Consider the following 25,464-nt stretch of genomic DNA (forward strand, 5'->3'; position numbering starts at 1 on the left):
TTGACGTGCCTGTTGGACACGTTCGAGTTGGGTATTACATTTAATTGCACTACCTCTTTGAAGAAGATAGAGGCTATGTGACTTGCATCAAAGGTTTTAAAGCACAGAATAAAGTGTGCCATCTTTGATAAATGATCCGCCATCACTAGCATTGAGTCATGCTGCTCTCGAGTAGTTGGCAACCTGAGTACATCCATACTAATATCAGGCCAAGGAGCGTGGAGAAGAGCTAATGGAGAATATAGGCCTGTATTTTTCTTAGTCCCTTTCGCCAACTAACACACTCAACACCTCTGTATCACGTGCTCCTTGTCTTTCAGTATTCGAGGCCAATATTATCTATCAACAACCTGCAGAAGGATCTTGTCTTTCCCGATATATCCTCTGAGTCTGTCACCATGGGGCTCCGTATAATATCGTGTCAGGAAGTTATATTTGAAATGCAGAGACGAGTGCCACAGAATAGAAACCCATCATGAATAGAGTACTTAGAATCTGTCCCACCTTCTTACAACTGTAAGTAGATGGAAGAGAAGTCTTTGTCTTCTGTGTACTCAGTACTCACCCTTGATGTGGTAAATATCCTTAGCATGTGCTGAGGAAGTGTGCAAGGTCAACACCTTTTGACTCAAAGCATATGCCACTGTGAACTCCTTACCAGCCTTGTATCCATAGTTGTCATGACATCTAGGCGATCCTAGACATCGGAGGAGGGGAAGAAATCAATGTGACTCCAACATGGCACCGCTAGGGGACCAAAATGCCCTTCCGGCAAAGGGCGTCTGGATGCCTAGGCGTTGCCTTGCCAGCTATTCTTGTATCTCAAGGTGAAGGTGAGTTCTTGAGGTTAGGCTACTAATGTAGACTGGGATAGGGAGTCTAACCAAGTCTCAACTGTAGGATCTTTCTATCAAAAGAACCACTAGAATAGAACAACCATACAAATAGATCAGAAATAATGAAGAAATCAGTTCTGGAAATTAGGCTGTCGATTCAAGAAGTGAAGGATTCTGTGACCAAAATATAATCAGATGTGAAAAGACATAACAGGTACTGATATGGAGTAAGAACAGGTCATAAATCATGAATAAACACCATAGGAAACCAAGGAAATTAGAGTCAGTCTATTGATTTCAAATATGGGTAGAATAGGTCACTAGAAGACAAAATTTGGGAGATTTCTAATATCTCTTGAACACTTTGAAAGAAAAGGTTCCCCTTTGGGTCGAGTTCCCCCTTAGGTAGGGCCTAACTTCGATCCAAAAATCAGCCAAAACTGATGGTTGGTTAGGTCTGGGCAGGTTCTGAAAATTGCTAACAGAATATGCAATTTTCTGGGCAGAACTGAGAAGGAAACTCAATTTAATACCTGTAAGAACGTGAGCAGATCAGTAACACTTTGTGTAGTTAAGAGAAGAAGAAGATGAGTTAAGGAAGAGGACCTCTTGTGCTTCACCCCGCTGAGAGTCAATTGGATCACACACCAATTCCATCAGCCTTGATCAAACATAAGACAAATCTCCATGTAGAAGACAATAGCAACAACCATTAATTTTTTTATCAAAATCATCTAGGCCTTTAGGAGCCTCCTCTTCTTTATTTATAATGTTAATGAAGGAGAGAATTACAAAATAGAAGGTTCCTCAAAAAGGAAACCAAATATTCTCCTAATACAATAGCTACTAAAAACTGAAATTAGAAACTAGTCGAAAAAGGAAACTAACTACTGAGGACTTGACTCAATTAATAACTTGACTCATAAGGAAACAAATATAATTCAAATCAAGCCCAACTAGAAAGGAAACTAATGAAAATGGAAACTAACTAGTAATCCCGTACTCAATCTTAGAGCCCCCTTTTTAGACCCATAAAAGTGGTCTATTACACTCAAAACACATGGGATCAAAAGCCTAACATGTATGGAACCCAACCCTAGGCTTATTCCTAATAAAAACAAGCCTATTTTGGTAATTAATCTGCATCAGCTACCCACTTGGGCATGCCTGGTGCTGACCGTCTTCTGGGGGTGTAGATGTTTCAAGGCCTCAAGGTCAGTGAATAAGACAAACTCCTTGTCGAATAAGTAATGGCGCCAATGCTTGAGTACCTGCACAACAACATATAACTCTATATCATAGGTAGAGTATCTTGTTTTGGCGTCATTCAATTTGTCACTGTAAAAGGAGATAGGATGTGCTCCTTGTATAAGAACGCTGTCTGTGCCAACATGAGATGCATCAATAGTCGCCTCAGACATTTTATCAAAGCCGGGTAGCTGTAGAACATGGGCCTTCGTCATCTTCTTCTTGGTACGCTCAGAGGCTTTAGTGGTTGCAATTGTCCTCTCATAATTACCCTTGCTGGTTTTCATATATTCAATATTATGTGCCATAAATGATAATGCTAAATTCTCATATGAACATGCGGTAGAATGATGCCATACCATGGAAACTTCTAGCTTCAGTGAGTTTTAGGTACCTAGCCGTTTTGTGATGGTTTTGATCTTCTCCTTGACGCCACTTGAAGATATAAGGAATCCAAGGAATATAACCTTGGGCAGCATAAAAGAGCACTCCTTCAAGTTGATATAAAGCTTCTCTGCTTGAAGTACGCGCTTCAAGTGGTCTAATTGGTCCTCCTTTGGCTGTATATTAAAATGTCGTCAAAATAAACAACTAAAAATTTACCAATGAAGGGGCGTAAATCATAATAACTGGGTCATCATTCACATGATTGTGTTGGTGAGGACAAAAGGCATAACTTTCCATTCATGCAGATCACCTTTGGTTTTGAATTCCACTCGTCGCTCAGGTGGATACGTATTTGATGATATCGACTCTTAAGATCTGTTTTGGAAAAAATCTTTGCCCCAGCCAACATGTCAAGCATATCATCAAGTCCGGGGATAGGGAACTGCAACTTGACGGTGACTTGTTTATGGCTCTGCTATTCACACACAGATGCCACATCCCATCCTTCTAAGGTGTAAGGAGGGTTGGTACTGCACATGGACTTGTACTCTCTTGTATAAACCCCTTTTCTGGCAGGTCATCCACTTGCTGTTTCGATTCCGTATGCTCTATAGGAATCATCCAGTAAGCTGGTAAATTTGGAATGTGTAGATCCAGGTACGAAATCGATGGGGTGCCAAATGTCACACACCAGTGGTAATTCATTGGATAACTCCTCGAGTATTAGGTCAGAAAATGTGACATCATGCCTGTTGTGCTGCCATGGGTTGCATGGCCCTGCACCCTCTGCCATGCCCCCTGCCATGTCACCAACCACACATGCCACATCATTGCCTCCTCAATTGATTTTGCCACATCTTAATACACTACCACCTCATCATACTTCGCCACATGTATGGGGTCCCTGAGGGAGAGCAACCCAGTGCACGAGGCTCCCGCTACTGCAAGTTTTGGGAGGGGCAAATGTATGGGGTCCCTCATTGAGGCAATTTATTGAACACTTGTGCATTTTAAGTATTCGTATGGAAACAACCATAACCCCCTCATCCGGAGTCAGATCGATGCAATTCCAGTTGTGTTGGGTTACTTTCCTTGTTTAAGTCCATCTTATGATACCTTGTTCGGTTTAATTTCTTTAGTGAACAAAGCTATATATGTAAGACATAGATTGATGTAAAAAAAGAAATTGATTTGAAAAATGAATGTAGTAGTGAGTTTGTTGTTTCAAGTCATAGGCCTGCTGAGTGCTGGCTGGGAGTTGTCCCTTCTCTCCCCTCTTGATCACATATTCATGTGAGGTTCCCTTCTTCTCTCTTCTTTTCCTACTTCTTCTTGATGTTTTTTCTTTTATTTCATCAACTGGTACCCTATTTCAGCATTTGAAGAACCCACAAAGAAAGATTTTGATCTCTTGCAATACCTTTTCTGTTAATTGGAAACTTGAGGAATCTGGTCGTTTCCCTAGGGCGATTCAATCACTTGAGTTTCATCTCCTAGAGTTCCCTCTGTGGTGGTTATTGATCTGAACCATATCTGATATCCCCTTTTTCCGCCAGGACCTGCTTGCAGAGATTGATTTGTTGTTTGGTTTACATATGTTGGTTGTTTGTTGAGGGTAATCAATAGATCTCCAAGATTCTGACCTTCCCCTAGAGTTTCAGCTCGATTGGAGCTAGCTCCCATTGATGACTTCTCTCATCTGAGTCGACTTCATCTTGAAGCTGGATTTTCTCTTCTGCTATTGCAATGTAGAAGATGAAGTGTTCTTAAACATCATCATACCTGTCCTTTCCCCATTTTACCCCTCCCATCTTCTAATTTTCCTTATCATCCCTTCCAACCTCCATTTTTGTCCCTGTTAAATATATATAAATCTCATTTGTTTCTACCAAGTGGCCACTTGACAATTCTGGTTAATTCCAGGTTGCCATTACCTCTTTATAATTGGGCTACATTTCTTTGGGTGGGCCCATGGTGATCCAAACCTTGGATTGCACCAATTGTGTTCTTAAAAGCTGCACTTTTAGATATCACTGTTATCCTGAATGTTATAATTTTATTGGTTTATATGAATGTTTCTTTTTGTACTTATCTTTGGTGTTTGAGTGAGTTACTTGTTTTGGCTTTATTGTTGGGCAGTTTTGTCTCAGCGGCTTGGTTTGGGGAAGGGAGGACTGCGAATGGCTCCTGAGGAAGCTCTACATGAAATACTTCAGGTGGGTCTATCACTGTACCTAATTCTTCTATTGTAAACTTTACTTACTTTTCGAACTCAGATTGCCATGCCATTTCTGGAGGCCTACTGCTATTTTTGAAGGGCACCATCAATGTATACATTAACACTCCCCTACACGTGCAGGCCAAGATCCCATGGTCCTTGCACGTGGAGCTCACGTGGCATTGGGGGAGAAGAAGTGTCAGCACTTACCCAATTTTTGCACTTCCCAAGAGTCGATCACTCGGCTGCCCTGCTCTGATACCACGTTTGCTACCATTTCACCTAAAAGCTAGAACTGTTAGGGAAGGGCAGTGTCAATGTATACATTAACACTTTTTTTTTTGAGGAAGAGGCAACCTAATATTATAACTCAAACGGTCAAACCTTGGACTGATTGATGGAGGGCAGGTAAGGTTAGGGAAGAATTCCCTGAGATGGGTCTCAGAGTTGCAAGGGAGAGGGAGAAATCGCACTAAGAAGGGGGGAGAAAGGAGAATCACTCACACATGCCTGCAGGCTGTACAAATACTCAAACTCAATTCATCTTTTCAATCTGACTTGTCAATTGGTTACAACCAATTTAAAGGAAAATAAAAGACATAAAATGAAAACTCAACTGAAATAAGAAACTATCCTAAACAAGGAAACAAATTGCAAATCGACTCCCTAAATCCTACGTGTACCTAATTTGCTAAAATAAAATCAAAGACAATCTTCCTAAATAAAGTAACTTTCTAAAATCCTACTAGACCCAAAACCAATATGGATCTGGTTCATCCCTATCCGGAAACCCAAATGGGTATGAACTGCTCCATAGGTGAGTATCTGCATCAATTCCCCCTGGTGTTGAGAAAAACTCATCCACGAATTTTGTAGAACGGAAGAATCAACACCAATCGGTTAGCATCCATCCTTGCCTGTATGAAGTCACCATCGAAACCAAGATCGAATGATATGAAATCCATGACGCGAAGTTCATTGGCGAAGTTGTGACTCGGGAAAATAAAATCGATCGGTTCACTGAAGAGATCAACCGATTTAAAATTTTCTACAAGTTGATCTTCAACTTCCAATGGTGTCATCTCATCTTCTACCACCGGTAATTCATCTTCTGGTTCGTCTACTTGTTGTTCAACGGCTGAGATCACATAGTTGACGGTAGAGTGTGCTATGAATTTGATTTCCTTGCAAAGTCGTTGAGCCTCATCGAGCTTCTCTATTATCAATTGCATTTGTTGACGGACATCTAATAAAAGATTCCAATCCATTGGGGTCAAGGGAGGCAGAATTGTAGATGTATTTCAATGAGAAACAAGGTGTAATCACTGGTCGTATAAGTGAGGGGGTAAACTTGGAACTTGGAAATAAAATCAGAAAAAAGGTATAGGATAAGAAGGAAAAAAAGGAATTTTGGAAGGGCAGAATGGGAACATAACAAAAAAATGACTCAAAGAGGAGTCGTAAGAGAGGAATGAGGGTCGTCGAGAAGGTTATTCTTCTTCTTGCGATGGGAGAACAAAGGCGGAAGTCCAAGAGGACAGTGGCGAGGCGGTAGGGCTCAAATGAATGGAGGGCGACTCATGGCAGGAACTCAAAATCAGGTATATCTCTGTTTACTCTATCTCTTCTTGCCTTCACTTCTGCTTCTTCTTCTCGTCTTCTTTCTGTCTTCTCTCTTCTCTCTTCTCGTCGCCTTCTTCTTGTTCTTTTTTCTGTTCTTCTTTTTCTTTTTTGTCTGCTATTCTCTCTTCTCTTTTCTGCGCTGCTTCTCTCTTCTTCCTTTTTTTTTTTTTTTCTGCTTTGGTCTTCCTTCTGTACTCTCTTCTTTTGCTGCTCTCTCTTCCTGTTTTTGGCTTGCTGATTCTTACTCTCGTCTCTGCCTCACCCCTTTTTTCTTTCTTTGCTGGAACCCTAGCGACAGGGATTTGACATGGGTTTTGGGTTGGGTTGACTCTTCTTTGTTGAACAGAGACACGACTCTTTTTTTTTTTTTTTAATTGCTGTTGGCAGAAGCCTAGGACGAGGGGAAGTAGGGCGGTGGGGCTGTCTTTGGAAGATGAGATATAGGGGTAAGGTGAAAGATCAACCTCTCGGTTTCAGTCTTTTTTTTTTTTTTTTTTTTCTGATTAGCTCTCGACAGAGCAAGGAGGTAGAATGGAAAGGGGAAAAGAGAGGTGGAAGGGAAGGAATGGGGATCTTTCGCCTCTAATACTAATTGATGGAGGGTCGGTAAGGGTAGGGGAGAATTCCCTGAGATGAGTCTCAGAGTTGCAAGGGAAAGGGAGAAATCGCACTAAGAAGGGGGGGGGAGAAAGGAGAATCACTCACACATGCCCGCAAGCTCCACAAATACTCAAACTCAATTTATCTTTTCAATCTGACTTGTCTATTGGTTACAACCAATTTAAAGGAAAATAAAAGACAAAATAGAAACTCAACTGAAATAAGAAACTATCCTAAACAAGGAAACAAATTGCAAATCGACTCTCTAAATCCTACGTGTACCTAACTTGCTAAAATAAAGTGAATAAAATAAAATCAAAGACAATCTTCCTAAATAAAGTAAATTTCTAAAATCCTACTAGACCCAAAACCAATATGGATCTGGTTCATCCCTATCTGGAAACCCAGATGGGTATGAACTGCTCCATGGGTGAGTATCTGCATCACTGATGCTCCATTAGAAACCTATGACTCGAATAATTCAGGATACGGCTTTGAATTGATGATCTTCCAATCAGACAGCCAGACAGGAATGCTTCTGTCCCCCTCCTTCAATCTGTTGTTCCCTACCAGCCAACCCTAATCACTGCATCTTTGTTTAATCCATCCGAATAAATGATCCAATTCCTGTGAATTCCTAGAAAATCGATAGATTGTATTATTGTCCTATTTTACAGAAATATTTCATGCATGCTTTTTTTTTCACACTTGCCAAATATGCCAGCTGAAACTCCAAAATTACAAAATTTCACGACGTCATTGGTATCAATGAATTTTTGTAGCCTTGATCAACAAACAGTATAAGAACATATACAGAGGATTTAGTTTACTTGGACTTCAGTGTAAAGTTTCAAATCCAAAAGTTAGAACTGGTAGGTGGAGGGACTTCCAGGTGTTTAAGGGGAGCTATAGGCTAATTAGTAGCCAATATGGGACTAAACTCCCAAGTCTCGACACTCCGTTACATGTGTGGCAGTACATACTCTAGACTTGTGGATATGGTGAAAACCCGCTATAACACCATTATAAGGATTAAAGTATCGGTATCGATTGCCGTATCGGTCGGCCAAAATTAAGATACATATCGAAGGGTATCGTATCGGATATACGCTAAGATACGCTAAAGATACACATATAAATGGATAAGAAACATTTTTTTAAATACTTTTGCATAAAGAACTTGTTAAAAAAAACTATTGATAACATGTGTTATGCATAAACACTAAATTGAGGGTATCACACTAAGAATTCAAGGTTTGTAGTTGTTCCATAAATGTAAAATCTTTGTTCTCAACCTTGATTTCCACTTTAGTTAGAGAGAAATATGGCTGGTAGCAACTTTGGAATAAAAAACCCTCAAAAAATCGTATTTTTCAGAAAAATTACCCATCTTGGCCATTATATGACTGTAGCGCACTGTATCGGTACATACCTATACTCACCGATACGTACCGATCGATACACACTGATACTCATCGATACGTACCGATACATACTGAAACGTACACTTCACCTCGATTTTATATTTTCCATAAAGTCGTATTGGTGCATATCGTATCGTATCATATCGATGTGTATCAGTGGTGTATTGATGCATGTCGGTATGTATCGTAGGATATATATCGATACAAAAAGATTTTAAAAATTCCATGTATCGTATCGGTGTGTATCGTATCGGTCAGCTAAATTTAAGATATGTATCGGAGGGTATCGTATCGGTATCGGAGATACTTTAAACCATGAACACCATGTAAAATTTCCAACCCAAAAGTTCGAACTGGTAGGTGGAGGGACTCCCTGGTGTATAAGGGGCTATAGGCTAATTAGTAGCCAATGTGGGCCTATACTCCCAAGTCCCAACATTATGCTATATATATATATATATATATATATATAGTCATTGGTCATTGTGATTAACGATAAGGTTGCTCCATTGTGATCAAGTGGTCATGTCCTCTCTGCGAAGTGGGGTTAAGGCTGTCCACATTATGACCCTCCTTGGACCCTGCAGTGGCAGGAGTCTTTTGCACTAGGTACGCCCTTGGTCATTGTGATTAATGAGTGCTTGGTAATTTCTGTTTCTTACTTCGTTTTATTGCATTATTGTGTGCAAGGTTCCATTGGGCTGCGTTACTCCTTTTGCATTAATCAATGACTCAGCACGGTATGGATTAATTTTTTGTTACATGATTAACATTCAGCGTTACCCTTTCTTTTTTCCATGGGAAATGATTGTCTCATTAATGTCTATAGTATATAGCTAAATTGGTTTGGATTTTGGAAAAATGTAATTGTGTAGTCTAAACGGTAGAGTTAACTCGTGTCTTGTCATTGATCTTGCAAATGTTCTGTATTTTGTGAACCATAGTTGCCAAGGCGTCACCTTAGCATCGGGTACCTTAGTTGCCTTGCTCACCTTGGCAGGCGCCTTGTCGGTGTCGCCTTGTGTCCAGATCTCCTCCGCCTTTGATTGCCTAGATGTCGTGACAACTATTTTGTGAACCTTATGAAAATAAAATGTTGTAAACTCTCTACTCAAATAGAGCTAGAGCCTAGAGTATAAAGTTCGACAGGAAGTTGAGACAGTAATTGAATTGATGACTTCATATCTACAATTTGGCTTTTGTAGTTGTATTGTACTCTTCAAGGTGGTGACTGCTATTTAAAGCATGCTATTTTCCTGATACGAATAGAATTTTATTTAGTTAAATTTTCATTTTTTTTTTTATTAGATAGAGATATCTATTTCTATCGTCTTAGTTCTATCTTAGCAAGATTTGGTTTGTCCTCCATTGTTATTATTACTACTGCTACCGTACCTCTTTTAATATAAGCAATAGTACTATTATCATTTTATTGATTAGATTGTGAGAGTGAATGGCTCAGCATGCCTCACCCGGAAGCAAACTGCACCTCCTGCAATAACCAAGGCCAGTTTCGGACCCGGCCTAGACAAGTCAGATATTGTTTCGAGGTTTTAACACTGTGTTTTGACACTGGGCCTCCCTGGGTTATGCACTCAATTTCATTTCTCTCAGGCCCGAGACCAAGACTCCTCGGAGATTTTGGTAAGTTTCAACTGAGATTTAGTTCCATGCCATTAACTGCCACATGGCAGTTCAGGTGGGGCTGAAATCCCTATATACTGATGGACCCCAAGGACCCTCTACTCACGTGGAAATTTCAGCCGATCTGAATTTTCCAAGTGGCAAAACAAGGTGTTGTAAAAATCACGGACTACCAAGGGGGACTACTGGAGGGTGCAGGACATACATGGGAGGGTATGCCTATATATATGAGGGGATATACTGAATCTCAGTCTGCTATTTGACATGTGGCCATCAACATCATTTCCTAAAACATCCAATGGTTAGAATTGCCACATCACTCTTCGACGTGGCAAAAATCACAAGGCGTGCTGATATACTTCCCAGTGAAGGTGTGCTAAGAATTTTCCCTTAGATTATTATTTATTTTACTATCGGTTGGAAAAGTAGTTGGTCTATTTCTACCCTGCGGAGGGCTGATTTGGTTTTTCTGATTGTTGCGTACGGGGTGTCCTGTCACAGCTTTTCAAATTCAATGATTGATGAGTTGTTCCAACTATGTATTCAACTTAACTAAGCTGTTTTTTACAATCAGGATTGTGGGATAAGGTTCTCACCTTGACTGATCCCTATCCAATCTTGGTCGAATTGGCTGATGCTGACTGATCCTAGCTGATCCAGGCTTGGTTTGTCCATTTCAGAACTGGATTGGCCAATCTGCAAAATCTAGGCATTAGCTACTTGTGGTGTAATGTTTTATTTGACAGATGAACTTTCAAATGCTAAAGTCTTACATAGTTATTATCCCTTGATTTTGAAGAAATGTTTCCCTATTGCTGGATCAAGGATTCAAAGCTCAGAAGTTTTGCTTCTTCCACCCACTTACAAATGATGTGACCATCTGTAAGTAAGCTCTTTTATTCTTGTGTTTTCGTTGCATTTTCTCTTCTTCCTCCTGTTCACATTCTTTACTAGCATTTGCAGAATTTTTTTTTAACTTTTCACTGATCTCTAATTAAAGTGTGTAATTTGCATCAAGCCCTGCCAAGTATCTCTAGCAAAATCACAAATTGTATTTTCGGATTTTGGCCGCTTATTGACTAGATTTTTTTCATTTGGTAGCAGTAGCATTGTTTGAAAGTGATGTCTGGGACATCCATGGACACCTGGCAGTCCCCCCCGGCCTGTCCCACGAAAGATTCCATTTTCTGTCTGGGACAGTCTGAGCTGGTTGGGATGCTAGTCAGGGATTCTGGGATGCCTGACTGGACCCCTGACCATCCCAAACACTTTTCTGTTTTTGAAAACACTGGTTGATTGCTTTCCTGGGCCTTTTTTAAGATAAATAAACTATCTTATCTAGTCTTGACTAAACAATTATGGAGTTATTTTTAATTTTTCCTTTTTTATTTCCCTGCTTGATGAAAAGAACAGGAGTGGAGGCTTTGGAATTACTTCCATCCTACATTATCACAAGCACAGCTTGTCTACTTTCTAATAAATCTAAATGAACTCAAAATCTGGCTCGGTTTTCAGGCTTGTTGGTGTATCAACTCTCCCTCTCTAGCTGGTGTTTTGATATTCCTTTTTTTTTTTTTGTGTGTGTTTGGGGTGGAGGATGGGTAATGATCAACACGATCGGGTTTGGAAATGCAAGCCCAAATGCAACCGGTCTATCCCTGGTTTTTGGTCTAACAAGGGCTGGTAGACAGGTAGTAATTTATTTATTTGGATATATCTTGCAATCTTTTATTTCCTTTACTTTTGGCAGGCTATGTATATAGTCAGTCTTTGTTTTGAGTAAGAGTCTTAGTTTTACAACTTTAAATATGGGCATGCTTATAATCGATGGACAGAGTTGAATACTCTTGAGATATCAGATATGTACCGCAGGGGTATTATTATTAGACGCTGCTGTACTCTGTTTAGTTGTCTTTGATCACGATACCCTACTAAGAAGTTAAGAGTCCATCATCTACTATTACCAGTATTTGGGCATTGACCACAGTAGGGATACTGAATACTATCTTGGTCTGTTGTGTTCTGTTCTTCTTTTCCCTCTGTGTCTGTCTTTGTCCCCCTATTCTCTTCTTCAGGCTTTGTGAGGATTTTTTATTGGTTTTTCTGTTGCTACATGATGTCAGAGCAATTATGACCAGTTCTTCACCTTCAATTCTGTTTTGATAGTCTCTTAAAGGACTGTCTTTGTGGTTGCAGCAACCTATGCTGCCCTACATACTGTTTAAGGCCGTAGTTGATGGTGATATGAAGAATCATTCACCCCTAGGAATAAAGTTTTATACATATAAAGGCAGTAATCTGAGGCTGATCCAATCCTCTGACACTGTTTAATTTGATTTCTCCAAGGGGCTGGCAATATTCTTTTCTTCTGAGTTTTTTTGGACAGTTTTGCATATGAAATTACTTTCAATCAGACCATTAGTTCTGACTGCAATTTTTGGTCATTTTTAGCCCACCTCTGGGGTTCCATCAACCTAAGTTTGGTGTTGATCTGACACCTTGATTTTCTGAAGTCTGAAATCACTCAAATTCTGGGTTGGCGATTTCGGAAGCTACATATATTACTGTTGCATCTTGTTACCTTATCAGATCAGGTCAATATTGTGGGGTTTTCCTTCCCCATTCCCGTAATATTTCTGTCCAGCTTTGTGGATTTATTAGAAGGTATTTCTGTCCACCTGGATATTTCAGTACCTCATCTTGACTGCTGGTTATTTTATTTCCATCATGAATGGCTGATGCAAAATCTACTTCGGACAATGTTCATGTGCAGATTACTACTATCAAACTCAATGGAGTTTCTAGTTACCTGTTATGGGCCCATGCGGTTAAGGTTTACATTAATGCTAAAGGAAAAATGAAGTATCTCAGATCTGAACCGCCTTTGTCTGATTCCAAAAGACTATGAGGAGTGAATGCGTGAGAATGGCACTCTTCTCAAATGGTTGTGGAAGAGTATGAACCACGCTCTTGCAGCAAATGCCATGTTCCATACCACTGCTAAGTGGGTTTGGAATGATTTGGAGGAAAGGCTTCTCCCATGAGAAGAATGTGTCCGGTATTTATGATCGGTATGAGAAAATATTTTACTTCAAACAAGGGGTAATCTTTTTTGTTTTTTTGGATGAGCAAATAAAATCATTAACAAGGAGGAATAATATACAAAGGAGAGGCAGGGGGATCCATCTCCGATAGGATAGAAAATCGCACCAAGGGCAGTAGGCCTAGCATTGAGGATTTTGCACCAGATCCAGGAGGCATCAAAGAAAAGGGGGGGGGGCACAGTCGAGAGAGAGAGAGAGAGAGAGAGAGTCCCTCTTGAGATGATAGAAATAAACCCAAGAAACCAAAATACTGTTATGCTTTGAGGCAATTTTCCAGATAAGCTTTAAAATGCCAATGGAGTTTACATCTTTAATTTGCCTCAAGCCGAGGCTTCCTTTTGCTTTGGGGGAGTAGTCCTTAGCCCAAGACATGGGATGGAGGAATTTGGAAGAATTTGCTCCTTTACAGAGGAAGGGGCAGAGAAAGGAGTCAATGGCTTTGGTAGTCGCAAAGGGAAGAATAAAGATGTCAGACCAATAGAGGTACATGGATTGGTGGACAGATTTGATGAGAACCAGACGACCAACATAGGGGAGAAGCTTACCTTTTCAAAGTCGTCTCATGAGGTCAAGAAGGGGGGAGCAATGGTGGGAGGAGAGCCTAGAAGAAGGGGTCAAATCTTTGAATGAGTACTTCAGTGCTTTTAAGGGTATGTATGAGGAGCTTCATATTCATCAGCTTGCTTACTAATAAGCTGGAAAAGTTGAAGATTCAATGGGATGAATTTAAAGTTGCAATATGGCTGGATTAAACTCTGATTATCAGTTTGTTAGGTGCTAGTTGCTTGCTGGGAAAAAGGTGCCTTACCTAAATGAGACCTTTGCCCTTTTCAGCATATTGTTACTCCTTCCAGAGTTAACTTCTCCTGCCCTCCTAAAGAAGGTTCTACATTTGTAGTTGGTCATGGCTGAGGTTTTACCTTTTTTGGTAGAGGTTGTGGTTAATGGGAGGTCGTGGTCACGATACAGGTGGAATCCTCCAAACAATGTTCCTTTTGTGGCAAGCCCAATCATATAATTGAGGCATGTTGGGCTAAACATGGCAAACCATAATGGACTCAACAATTAGCTAATACCGTTGTGTTTGACACAATTCTTCTCTTGAAACTTTTGGTAATGGATCCTCTACCCATGTGACTGGTTATGTTACGCTTTCACCTACTTCATCCTTGACTTTGTCCTCTATCCTTCATGTACCACAATTACCTTTAAGTCTTTTATCAATTAGTCAAATTACTAAATCTCTTAACTGTTCTGTCACCTTCTATCCCTCATATTGTGTTTTTTAGGACCTTAAGACAACGAGGATGATTGGTGGCGGGCTTGAGCAAGCCCGACTGTACTATTTGAATTGTGCTGGATCCTCTACTGCTGCTGCTACTACTACTTTTGATGGTCTTTCCCCTATATAATGGCACTTTGAGTTAGGGCATCTATAGTTCTTAAAAAATTAGCATGTGTTTCCTAGTTGTAAATTTGTGTCATGTCTTGAGTGTGAAGTGTGTGAATTTGAGAATGGATTGACTTACTGTACACTGAGAAGACCCTGTAACTCGCATATAGGCATGAAACGAGGCCTTTCAAAGTGGAAAACGCAGCTTCATCGGTCGTCTTTCCCTTCTTGAAGTGTGTCTAGAAGTCCTATTTTTTCCTTAGTACATTGTGATATTTGGGGTCCTTGTGTCAAAAATAGATTAGGCTTTTTTTTTTTTTTTTTTTTTTTGGATGAATAAATAATTCATTACCAAGAGAGAGGACTATACAGGGGAGGAAAAGGGGGGGGGAGGCCTCGACCAACTAGAACAGGCCTTAGGCCAGCAGAAGCAAAAGCTAAACTCAACTAACTAAAACAATTACAAAAGCAAAAGCAAAAGCTCCATCAAAGCTAGCAAACAGGGGGTGGGGGAGAACCAAAACCCATAATCTAGAATGCCGTCAAGTGGGTTGGATAAAATCAACCTGAAGGTTCTAGGATGCAATGATGTGGGTATTTCTATAGGTGTTATGAACAGGGCGGGACTGGAGGGAGGAGGCTTTGGACCTAACATCAAAGTAGATAGCTTTTCAAATATTTTCCGGGAACGGGATTTGGAAGTCCATCTACGCATGTTACGTTCCATCCAGAGGTGGTTGATGGTAGCACAAAAAGCCAGTTTGCCAATAGTGTCATAGATGGAGGGACCAGAGAATGTCATATCAATCCAATTCCATTCCCTGTCAAAGGGGAGGATAGATCTTCTAGTCTGCCAGCATCTAGGAAGGATAGCTTTCCAAATGAAAGAAGAGAAAGGGCAAGCAAAGACGAGGTGGGGGATGTCCTCCAGGCCCTGGGGGAAAAAGGAGTAAGCGGGGTTGAGAGGGATGTGGCGGTGAATAAGAAAAGATTGTGTGGGTAGGCAATTGGACAGACATCGCCATAAAGTGAAGCTGTAGCAGGGGATGCGACTTTTAAACCAAACAACCTTATGCCACGGAACAACCGGGGAAGGGGGCGGATGAAAGACCAAGTAGAGGCGAAAGAGAAGGAGCCATTCGGAGAGGGGAGCCAGATGCATTTGTCCTCGTGACCTCTATAGCCAGGGGGAGGAGGGGGAAGGGAGGACCAAAGGTCAAGGAGGGGGGGAGAGGAGGGAGGGGTCTAGCCAATGGGAGAGAGAGGCATTAGCTGGGATGCTAGAAGAGTAAATGACTCTAGGAGAAATAAGAAGAGAGAGGATGCCAAAAGGATGCCAGGGATCATTCCAAAGGGAGATAGACTGGCCATTACCAATGATGGAGGAGATGGCAGGGAGGGCAATGGACTGGAGGGTAAGGATCTTGCGCCAAATCCAGGAGGCATCAGGGATGGAAGGGGCGGTCTAGAGGGAATTTGACTTGAGCAGACCCGAGTAGATCCAATCAACCCAAATACTTTTCTACTTGGATGCAATCTTCCATATGAGCTTGAGAATACCAATGGAATTATTGTCTTTGATTTTTCTGCTCCCGAGATCACCTTCAGCTTTAGGGAGGCAAACCTTTGCCCAACTTAGGGGTCTTAGGAATCTAGAGGAATCAGTGCCTTTCCAAATGAAGGAGCAAAGGAGTCCCTCTAAGGATTTGGTGATTGAGGCAGGGAGGGCAAAAGTTCCTGACCAGTAGAGATACATGGATTGAAGAACCGATCTGATCAAGGTAAGGCGACCCGCAAAAGATTAGGCTTTTCTTACTTTGTCACTTTTGTGGAATATCATTCCTGTGTGACATGGTTATATTTGTTGAAAGATTGTTAAAAGTTTCTTTATGCTTTTAAAGACTTTTATAATCAAATAAAGACTCAGTTTGATGCTTTCATTAAAGTTTTCCGATTTGATAATGCGCTTGAATAATTCAGTATGAGCTATTTGGTTTTTGTTCGGCTAATAGTATTGTTCATCAAACGAGTTGTTCTTATACACCCCAACAAAATAGGGTTGCGAATGGAAAAAACATACACTGAAGATTGGTTATGTGAAACATACATCAGTCTCTAATGATTCATATACATGTTCGGTGAAAATCATACCTCTCTCCCAAAAAATGATGGGGGAACCTGCGTGGTCATATGCGTAAAAAAAGTCAGGTTATGACATACTTTCCAATATCACAAGAATGCATATCAAATACCAAATTAGGAGTCGCCACCTAGGTGCAAGGGCCTAGGACCCGAAACATGTCTATGTTTAGGAGGGAGAAAAATAATGACTCGATTGGATAAGGATTAGTCTGTGTTCCAGACCTTTGGATGGGTGTCAATTTATGAGGTAGGAAGGTGTAAGGCACCTGACTCGATTGACCCGGAGGTCGGTCTCCTTCTGTCTAGACCTTTGTTGTGTATAATCCTACCTGCTAAATTCATGCTAAGTCATAAGTAAACACCTAATCTAGGTAAGGCTGAAGTGGGTGTTTGAATCCAAGTTTCTAGCTCCTGCTACCCTAAGTTAAAGTGTGTGTGTGGTATATGCGTGCACATGGATATAGTCATAACCTAATAATACATGATTGGATACACACTGTGATAGAATCCAAGAAATGAAACTTTACATAGCAAGAATGCATGGAGTTCTTTTACATATTACAAGTATGAAAGACAATTAAAATAAAGAAATGAAGAAAATTACAAGCTATTAGAATAAATGGTGAGATTGGAGTGTGGGCTAGATGACGGGCTAACCCTCCCAGATTGGACAAGAATGGTTAAATGGGGAAAAAATGGAGTTACTGATTTAGCGGCCTATTGCTACAGGCTGGTATTATGGGCCACCCACACCCTTAGAATAGCGTGCTTTGGATTACGCTCTTGAAGCTGCACCCTCATCCCATATTTTAATTAAGACTATTAGAAAAATAAAATAAAATAAAGTCTAATCTTGGGTTTCAAATCATTTTTGATGAATCAGGGATGTAGGCCCTAGCAAAGAGGGAGTTTAACCATAAGTGGGTTAACCCCAAAAGACTCAAGACTCCAAATCAACTAAGTGGGTTGAAACAAAAAACCGACCCATGATCAAAACAAGACCCGAACACGAAAATGGTCGAATCTAAGGAGAAGCAGTTAAATCATTTTAAATGGTCCTCATGGATTTTGAAAATGAGCCCAATGAGGGACAAAGTACTAGCCTTGAATGGGATAAAGGTTTTGGACTGATTTGGGCCCAATTAGAAAATAAGAGACCTAGATCTCTATGGCCAAGATGGACTCAAGTAGGACTCAAAAGGTGAGCTAGGGCCCATTGATATAGCCAAGACAGCATGAGACTAATGATCAAGCATGATCATAGCCCCAAAGGCTAAAGGCACTATGTTTTTTTCATTTTGTTTTTTTGAAAATCCTTTGTGAAAATTAAACCTTTTTTTTTTCCAGATTTTAGAAATACATGTATTTTATTTATTTATTTATTTATTTATTTTGCCACATAACCATTCTTGTCCAATCTGGAAGGCCTAGCCCGTCATTTAGCCTACACTCCAATCTCATCATTTATTCTAATGGCTTGTAACTTTCTTAATTTTGTTATTTGTAATTTAATTGTTTTCATACTTGTAATATGTAAAAGAACTCTATTTATTCTTGCTATGTATAGTTTCCTTTCTTGGATTTAATTATAATGTGTATTCAATCATGAGTTATTATGTTATGACTATATCCATGTGCACACATATACCACATACACACACTTTAACTTAGGGTAGCAAGATCTAGAAACTTGGCTAAGTGAAACATTCTCTTCAACCGAACCTAGATTAGGTCTTTTCTTATGACTTAGCATGAATTTAGCAAGTATGTTATACACAACAAAGGTTTAGATAGAAGGAGACCAAACTCTGGGTTGGGTGCCTAACACCTTATTGCCTTGTAAATCGACACTCATCCAATGATCTGGAACATAGACCATTCTGATCCAATCGAGTCTTTAGTTTTCTTTCTCCTAAACAGATAAGACATGTTTCCTGCCTCGTAAATTGACACCCATCCAGTGATCTGGATCACAGACCATTCTGATCCAATCGAGTCTTGAGTTTTCTCTCTCCTAAACAGGTAGACATGTTTCGGGGTCTTAGGCCCTTGCACCTAGGTGGCGACTCCTAATTTGGTATTTGACGTGCATTCTTGTGATGCTGGAAAGCGTGTCATAATCAGACATTTTACCACACCGGTTCTCCCTTTTTTTTGGGAGAGGTATGATTTTCATCACATATCTCTACTGTAGGCCGCTGGGGAGAGGTATGATTTTCACTCCATATCTCTACAGGTTTGATGCCATTCTCACCGTTTGTTTTTTCGATTAATGCCGTCTTCTCTTCTAGCTAACCATTCATCCTTTTCTGTTTTGTTTCCAAAATCTTCCTTATTTTCTTTACCACCCAGGTTCTTCGATGTATGTGCGTTGTTCATAATTTTCAACCTCTGGTTGATAAGTTGTCTCCTAGGACCGTTAATTGTGTTTTTCTTGGTTATTCTAGAACTCTATAACCGCCCAGGTTCTTGGTATGTTTTATTCAAGAATCTCTGCTTGAAATGCATTCTCTTTTGAGAGATACAAGCTCGTTTGTAGGTCTCCAACAATTACCTCTGCCCAAACTGGTTTCAATGATTTTTAATGATTATCATACTTGGAATCTGAAGCTGATACTTAAGGGTTTGGTAGTTCTATGATTTAATTTCCAACCTAAGATCTCAAGTGGTGAGGGATTTTCATTGATCTGTTCTGGTTCTGTTATGGAGTTGAAGGAGAAGCAGAATTTTTGAAATTACAAACTAGGACTGATTCTTTATTATTTACTCAAAAACCCTTTATTTTCTGAGTTATATTCTGTTTTGCACCTGTGAGATTTTTTTAATTTACAGAAAAGTCTCTCCCTAAAGATTAATTAGTGTTCTGTCCTAGAACCTGTTTTCCCCGTCCAAAAGAGTCCAGAACTGTTTTGAAATTATGGAGTTGCCGCTGATTTATTAGTAGGGAGCTTTATTTTTTGGTGCTTGGGGCCAAGCTACCTAATTAGGGTTTTGGAACCATAGGTCCCAGTCAACCGAGTCTTACAATACGAGTTGACATGTTGCTGTGACTCTTGGCTCTTGGGAGTCAAGTGGACTCAATCAAGTCCTAAAGTTAACTTCTGAGTTGGTTAGCTATGACGTGTTTATCATCTTATAATTTATAAATACTTGTTTGTTTTTTCAACTACAGAGTCTTATACCCTTGTTAACATTGATATAATAATTTAATCCTATTGGGTTTTCTTTTTAATTCCATGCATAGTTGGAAAGGCACCTAGGCAACACCTAGGCGTCCAGGCGCCCGTTGCTGGAAGCACACCTTGGTCACTAGACGCCACCTCGCAATATTCTTTTATTGTTTATTATCAAGATATCTGACAGATAGTTTTATTGCATTGTGCCAGCTCTATCAGCTAGTGACCTTGACAAATTTTTAATTTCAATTGGAAGAAGTCCCTCATATGTGGACGTGGAGGTGATTTTGTGCTTATTCTGTAATTTGTAGTTCGACTATCTATCTGCTTTAATTATATTTTAACAATGATACTTCTATGTAGTAGGCTAATCCCTCAGTGGGAAAGGATCAACCTCCTGATTTAGCTGCTCTTGTTCCATCCGACACAATAGTTTTGTCAGACTCCCTTGCAAAAGAAGATGCTGTTCATTATCCTTCTACAAAGCATGCTCCAGTGGACCATAAGACACTGACAGGCACAGGTAAACCAATATAAAACTGAAGAAACCATCAACCTTTCGTAAGTATGCCAAAGTACTTCACTATCAGTGCTTTTTGTCTTGTTTTCTGCATATTCTTTGTAGAATCAGTGATTTGGTTCCTTGAGACAAGAATAATCATTAGTGTGATTTCAAAGTATATTTTTCAGTCCAATCCCCTTTTCGTGCGGGGACAAGCTGAATGAGTTTAGTAACTTCCATTTTGTTATGTCCTTTCTTTCTTCTTCTTCTTTAATAGTTTGTTTGCTATGAATTTCTTTTGTCAATTGGATATGTTGAGTTTTTGGCAGAAGCAACCTGAGATTTTTAAGAAATATATAAGAAGAAAAGAGTCAGTAATTTTGACTTCTATGTTTGCAGAAGAACCAATATTGAGTTTCTGGTAGGTACTACATTGATAACATGAATAAGTTGGCAAAACTGTAAATAGTTGAGTGTAGGATTCTCATAATCTCATATGATTGGCACAGATTTGCCCAACGTGGCCTGTCCTATGGTAATTGATAATGAATATAATGACTATATGTTTACATTAATTCAAATGTTGTTTCCTTTCCTCCATTGTTTTCAGTGTCTTGTTTTATTTTCCTGTGAGGCATCTATTGAACGAGTTGTCACATGTGTGAATAGCATACCAGTATATTTTTTCTCTCTAAAAAGATTCAAAAGGAAAAAAAAAAAAAAAAAGATTACAAAGGAACAGACTCTGGGCAAAGCCAGAAATAACGAAAAACACAAAAAGAATCTGATTAACGTCCCCCACCTTCAGCATTTCCATCAACAGTAGAGCACCAATCAATAAAACTTATAACTCAATTAGACCACTGATATCTTGGGCTACATTGTGCATCAGTTACTAACTTCTCTTGCATATGAGGGAGGAGAACTAACAAAGAAGAAGAAACCATTGGTCTTGCCACCTACTTTGCCAAGAGATCTGCAATTGGATTCGCTTCCCTGCAACAGTGCACTATCTTCCAATTAATCGCCGCTAAGAAAGGTTGAACAAACAGCCATTCTTGCATCGCAAACCATGGAATTAACCTATTATGCATCAATGGTAACCGCCACATAGTCACTTTTGATCCATAGTTTTGGGATCCCCAGCTCCTTTGCCTTAAGCAGACCCACCATTACCAGCAGGCTAGTGTTGATGATAACCCAAAGCATTGGGACCATGTTTTGCCCAATAAACCGATCCTACTCAAAGCAGGACAGCAACCAACAGCCAACAGATTTAGAATCTGTAAACAGATTAGGCGAGAAGTATTTCGAGAAGAGAAATCTAAGATCAGAATAGAAACCCACCTTCAAATTCAGCAGTCCTGTTGGTGTAAGGATTAGAAATCACAGGAACACCAATGACCACAATAGCTGAAAATTCAATTGAAGAACAGTACCTGAAGAAGAGATATCAGGGAGGAATGGCACTTGGGCTTCCTGCCACAAGGTGTTGGCTGGATCACACACCAGTCACACCTTGTTTCACAATAGGGAAGTTCTTCCACGCAAGCAAGCAGAACAGCAGCAGTTTTTCAAAATAAAATCATGGGCTGAAAGACCCTCACACATGCTATTTATTGAAAGCCATAAAAGAGTTTTAGTGTTGGGCTCGGAAACCCATAGCTGACTCTTACATTGCTTGGCCACTCCTTTTAAAAGTCTACATGGCCTTTAAAGGAGGTGAACCGAACTTAAAAAGTCTTAAACACTAAAAATATCTATAATTTAAATTGGTCCAAAACAAACCACTGGTTCAACCAGGTCTAACTTAAACAGAACAAAAACAACTTAAAACATGAAATAAAGTGGACCCAAGCCTTGAAATAGGCTGGGCCACGCTAGAATTTCTTGGGCCTCCTGCGTTATGTCTTCAATACTGCATCACCCTGCCTCTCACCTTTCTTCTAACAGAGAGAGAAAGAAAGAATTCTGCCTTCGTCCTGAATATCTGCCGTCTTCTTTACTCAGGCTGCTTGATTCACAGGGTTTGTGGCATGCGCATGAGTAATCGAAGCTGTCTGCTATCTAGAGGTAGCCAGAGCAAAGTTGGAAGCTCTTGCAGTGGTCTTGCCTAGGTTGACCTCTTGTAGTGATAATGTAACAAAGTCTCTCCACCTGCCTCCTTTTTTTTAATCCTCTGTGATCAGAATTGACTTCTATCTCCACTGCTTACATGTTCTTTGACTACCAGAGTGCCAAGTATCTTCCTTTTCCATTTTTCATTAATTCCCATAGTATGTGGACCCTCCTCTCTCTTTTGGTACCCTCAATCTGAATCAAGTCTCTCCTCCGCATTAGGGTATTCAAAGGCCTCCGTTGGACATGGACATGCCACCTCAAATGACTCTCTCTAAGTTATTATGAATTGGAGCTGCACCCAACCTAGCTCAGCTTATTATGAATTGGAGCAACACCCAACCTAGCTCTAATATACTCATTCCTTACTTTATCCTTTCTAATTTTTACACTCATTCATCTCAACATCCTCATTTCCACTACACTTAGTTTATTTATACGACACTTTTGAACCACCCAACATTTTTCCCCATACATCATAGCTGGACGGATGACATCATGACAATCCTATAGAATTTTCCTTTAAGCTTTAAAGGTATATGCCGGTCACATAGTACTCCGGACGCACCTTTCCACTTCATCTACCTTGTTTTAATCCTATGGGCAACATCATCCTCTATTTACCTTCTTTATTTACAATTGATCCTAAATATCTAAAATACTCACTTTGAGGGATCTCCCTCTCACCAATAATCAACACCTCATTATCCATCCTAGTGTGGCTAAAGTTACAAACCATATATTTTGTCTTAGTTCTACTTATCTTCAAACCGTTTGATTTCAAGGTTGGTATCCATAGTTTCACCTTGGCATTAATCTTTACTTTTGTTTCATCCACCAAAACAACATCATTAGCAGAAAGCATACACCAAGTAACCTTATCTTGAATATCCCTGGTTTAATCATTCATGATGAGAGCAAACAAATAAGGGCTTAAAGATGATCCTTGATGTAACCCAATAGTAATAGGAAATTCACTTCCTTGACCCCTCACTTTTTGAACACTAGTCTTCTTTAATTATGTCCACATATTTACTTGGAACACTTCTCTTCTCTAGTACTTTTTAGATGAACTCCCTTGGCGCTATGTCGTATGTCTTTTTTGGGTCAATAAAGACCATATGGAGATCCTTCTTGCAATCTCTAAATTTCTTCATGAGTCCCCTAAGTAAGTAAATAACTTCTGTCGTAGATCTTTCTGGCATAAAACCAAATAGTAGTTTTCTTTCTCAAGTGGGTTTCAATAACCCTCTCCCATAACTTCATCATATGAATCATTAATTTTATGCCTCTATAGTTATTATATCTTTGAATATTGCCTCTATATTTGTAAATCAACACCATAATGCTTATTCTCCGTTCATCTGACATTTTCTTTGTGATCATATCTTGTTAAATATCTTGGTTAGCCAAGATAAACCATAGATCCCTAAGCTCTTCCACGCTTCAATAGGTATACCGTTTGAGCTTAGTGCCTTGCATACTTTCATCTTATTCAAAGCTTCTTTTACTTCAGTCATCCTAATTTTTCATATATATTTACGCCATGTGGTAATATGATGAGTGATGCAGCCTTTTGGCGCCATATTATTCCAGGAGCCTCTATTAAGTAGACCATAGAAGTACTTTCCCCACCTCTCCGCAATGTCCTCCTCCTTGACCCCTTAATGTGCTCTCAGCTTCTTTTCTATCACCATCACCACTGATTTTACCAGTGATGGTGAACTTGACCACATTGAGAAGCAAATACATGCTGATTGGAATACACTGGAGATCTATATGTCCCTGTATCTTTGGCCTCTCCCATCATTGCCATCATTAGGTCTTACGTCCTCTGTTATCGAAAAGACAACACATTGTGGATTTCAACCATGGTTTAAACTTTAAATTATCTCCGATACAATATGATGTCCCTCCGATACGTATCTTAAATTTAGCCGACCGATTTGGCGACCGATATCGATACTTTGGTCTTTTACATATCTTAGCGTATCTCTGATACGATACGATACCCTCCGATACGTATCTTAAATTTAGCTGACCGATATGACGACCTATAGCGATTTAATCCTTGATTTCAACAGTAGTCCCTGAGAGATGGAGGAGATGACATTTCAGGAAGCAGGAAAAGTGACAATGTTGAGTCCTGCTTGCATCTCATTGAAATTTTGCTAACATGGAGGGGGAGACTCAGTGTGTGGCCTCTTAATATGAAGAATCCATCCCCAGCACAAATGTCAAAAGTACTTGAAGCATTTCATTTACTATTTATTGTCGATTTGAACTGTTACGATCTAGTTCTGTGATTTGGTTTTTGCGCTCCTAATATGCCATCTGATTTGGGTAACCTGCTTTTTCTCTACAATTGATGTACAGAAGCTTTTAAACAGTCCAATCATGCACCAAGTGTTAAAGTTAAGCCCCAAGGTGCTGCTAATTCCTTAAGCTCGAATTCAAGTGTGAGTAAATTTGTGGAAGAAATCTTGGATAAAATGTCCACTGTAGTGCTCTCAGAGGTGCATGGCAAGGTAATGCTGCATGCTTTTCTTGTTTTTTTTTTCTTCAAGTCTTTCCAGACGATACCATTTTGAAAGTAAATTGTGCAGATCGGCAAAGAGACTGTCCAACAAGACAAAGAGCAGCTGGGACCAGTCATATCAGACAAAGTCAGAGAACGTTTGAGATTGGACTTGGAGAGCCTTACAGTGAGTATTTTTATAATTAGGTAGGCTTTATATGCTTTGTGAGACATTCGATACTGTCTTGAAGAAAAAGTAGTGGATGCATTGTTTTACTCAGAACAGTTATGAACAGTTTATTATTATTATTATTTTATTTATTTATTTATTTTTTATTGGCAGCAGCCCATTTTGTGCGAAGTAATTGTTTTGGACCCTTTTTTTGGGGGGGGGGTGTGTGGTAGTGAAGTAACGGATTAACATAATGGAGATTATCAAGTGTGATGGCACCTGTTGGAACTCATGAACAGCCATCAAAATTATTTTGTAATTGATTCTTTTGTTCAATCTTTCTTCTCCCTCCCACACCC

General features: G+C 39.8%; 1 protein-coding gene across 1 annotated transcript in view; it reads left to right on the forward strand.

The window, feature by feature from the left end:
• Nucleotides 1–4,610: 4,610 nt before the first annotated feature.
• LOC122084066 overlaps nt 4,611–25,464 on the forward strand; it is a gene marked incomplete at its 5' end in the record, with an annotated part of 23,513 nt that continues 2,659 nt past the window's right edge. Inside the window, 7 exon segments of the mRNA XM_042652098.1 lie at nt 4,611–4,687; nt 9,027–9,076; nt 10,780–10,862; nt 20,006–20,076; nt 20,162–20,318; nt 24,792–24,943; nt 25,022–25,120. Of these exon segments, the coding sequence (XP_042508032.1) occupies nt 4,611–4,687; nt 9,027–9,076; nt 10,780–10,862; nt 20,006–20,076; nt 20,162–20,318; nt 24,792–24,943; nt 25,022–25,120 (689 nt within the window).

Source organism: Macadamia integrifolia, chromosome 7 (genome assembly GCF_013358625.1).
Source record: "Macadamia integrifolia cultivar HAES 741 chromosome 7, SCU_Mint_v3, whole genome shotgun sequence".
Lineage (NCBI taxonomy): Eukaryota > Viridiplantae > Streptophyta > Magnoliopsida > Proteales > Proteaceae > Macadamia > Macadamia integrifolia.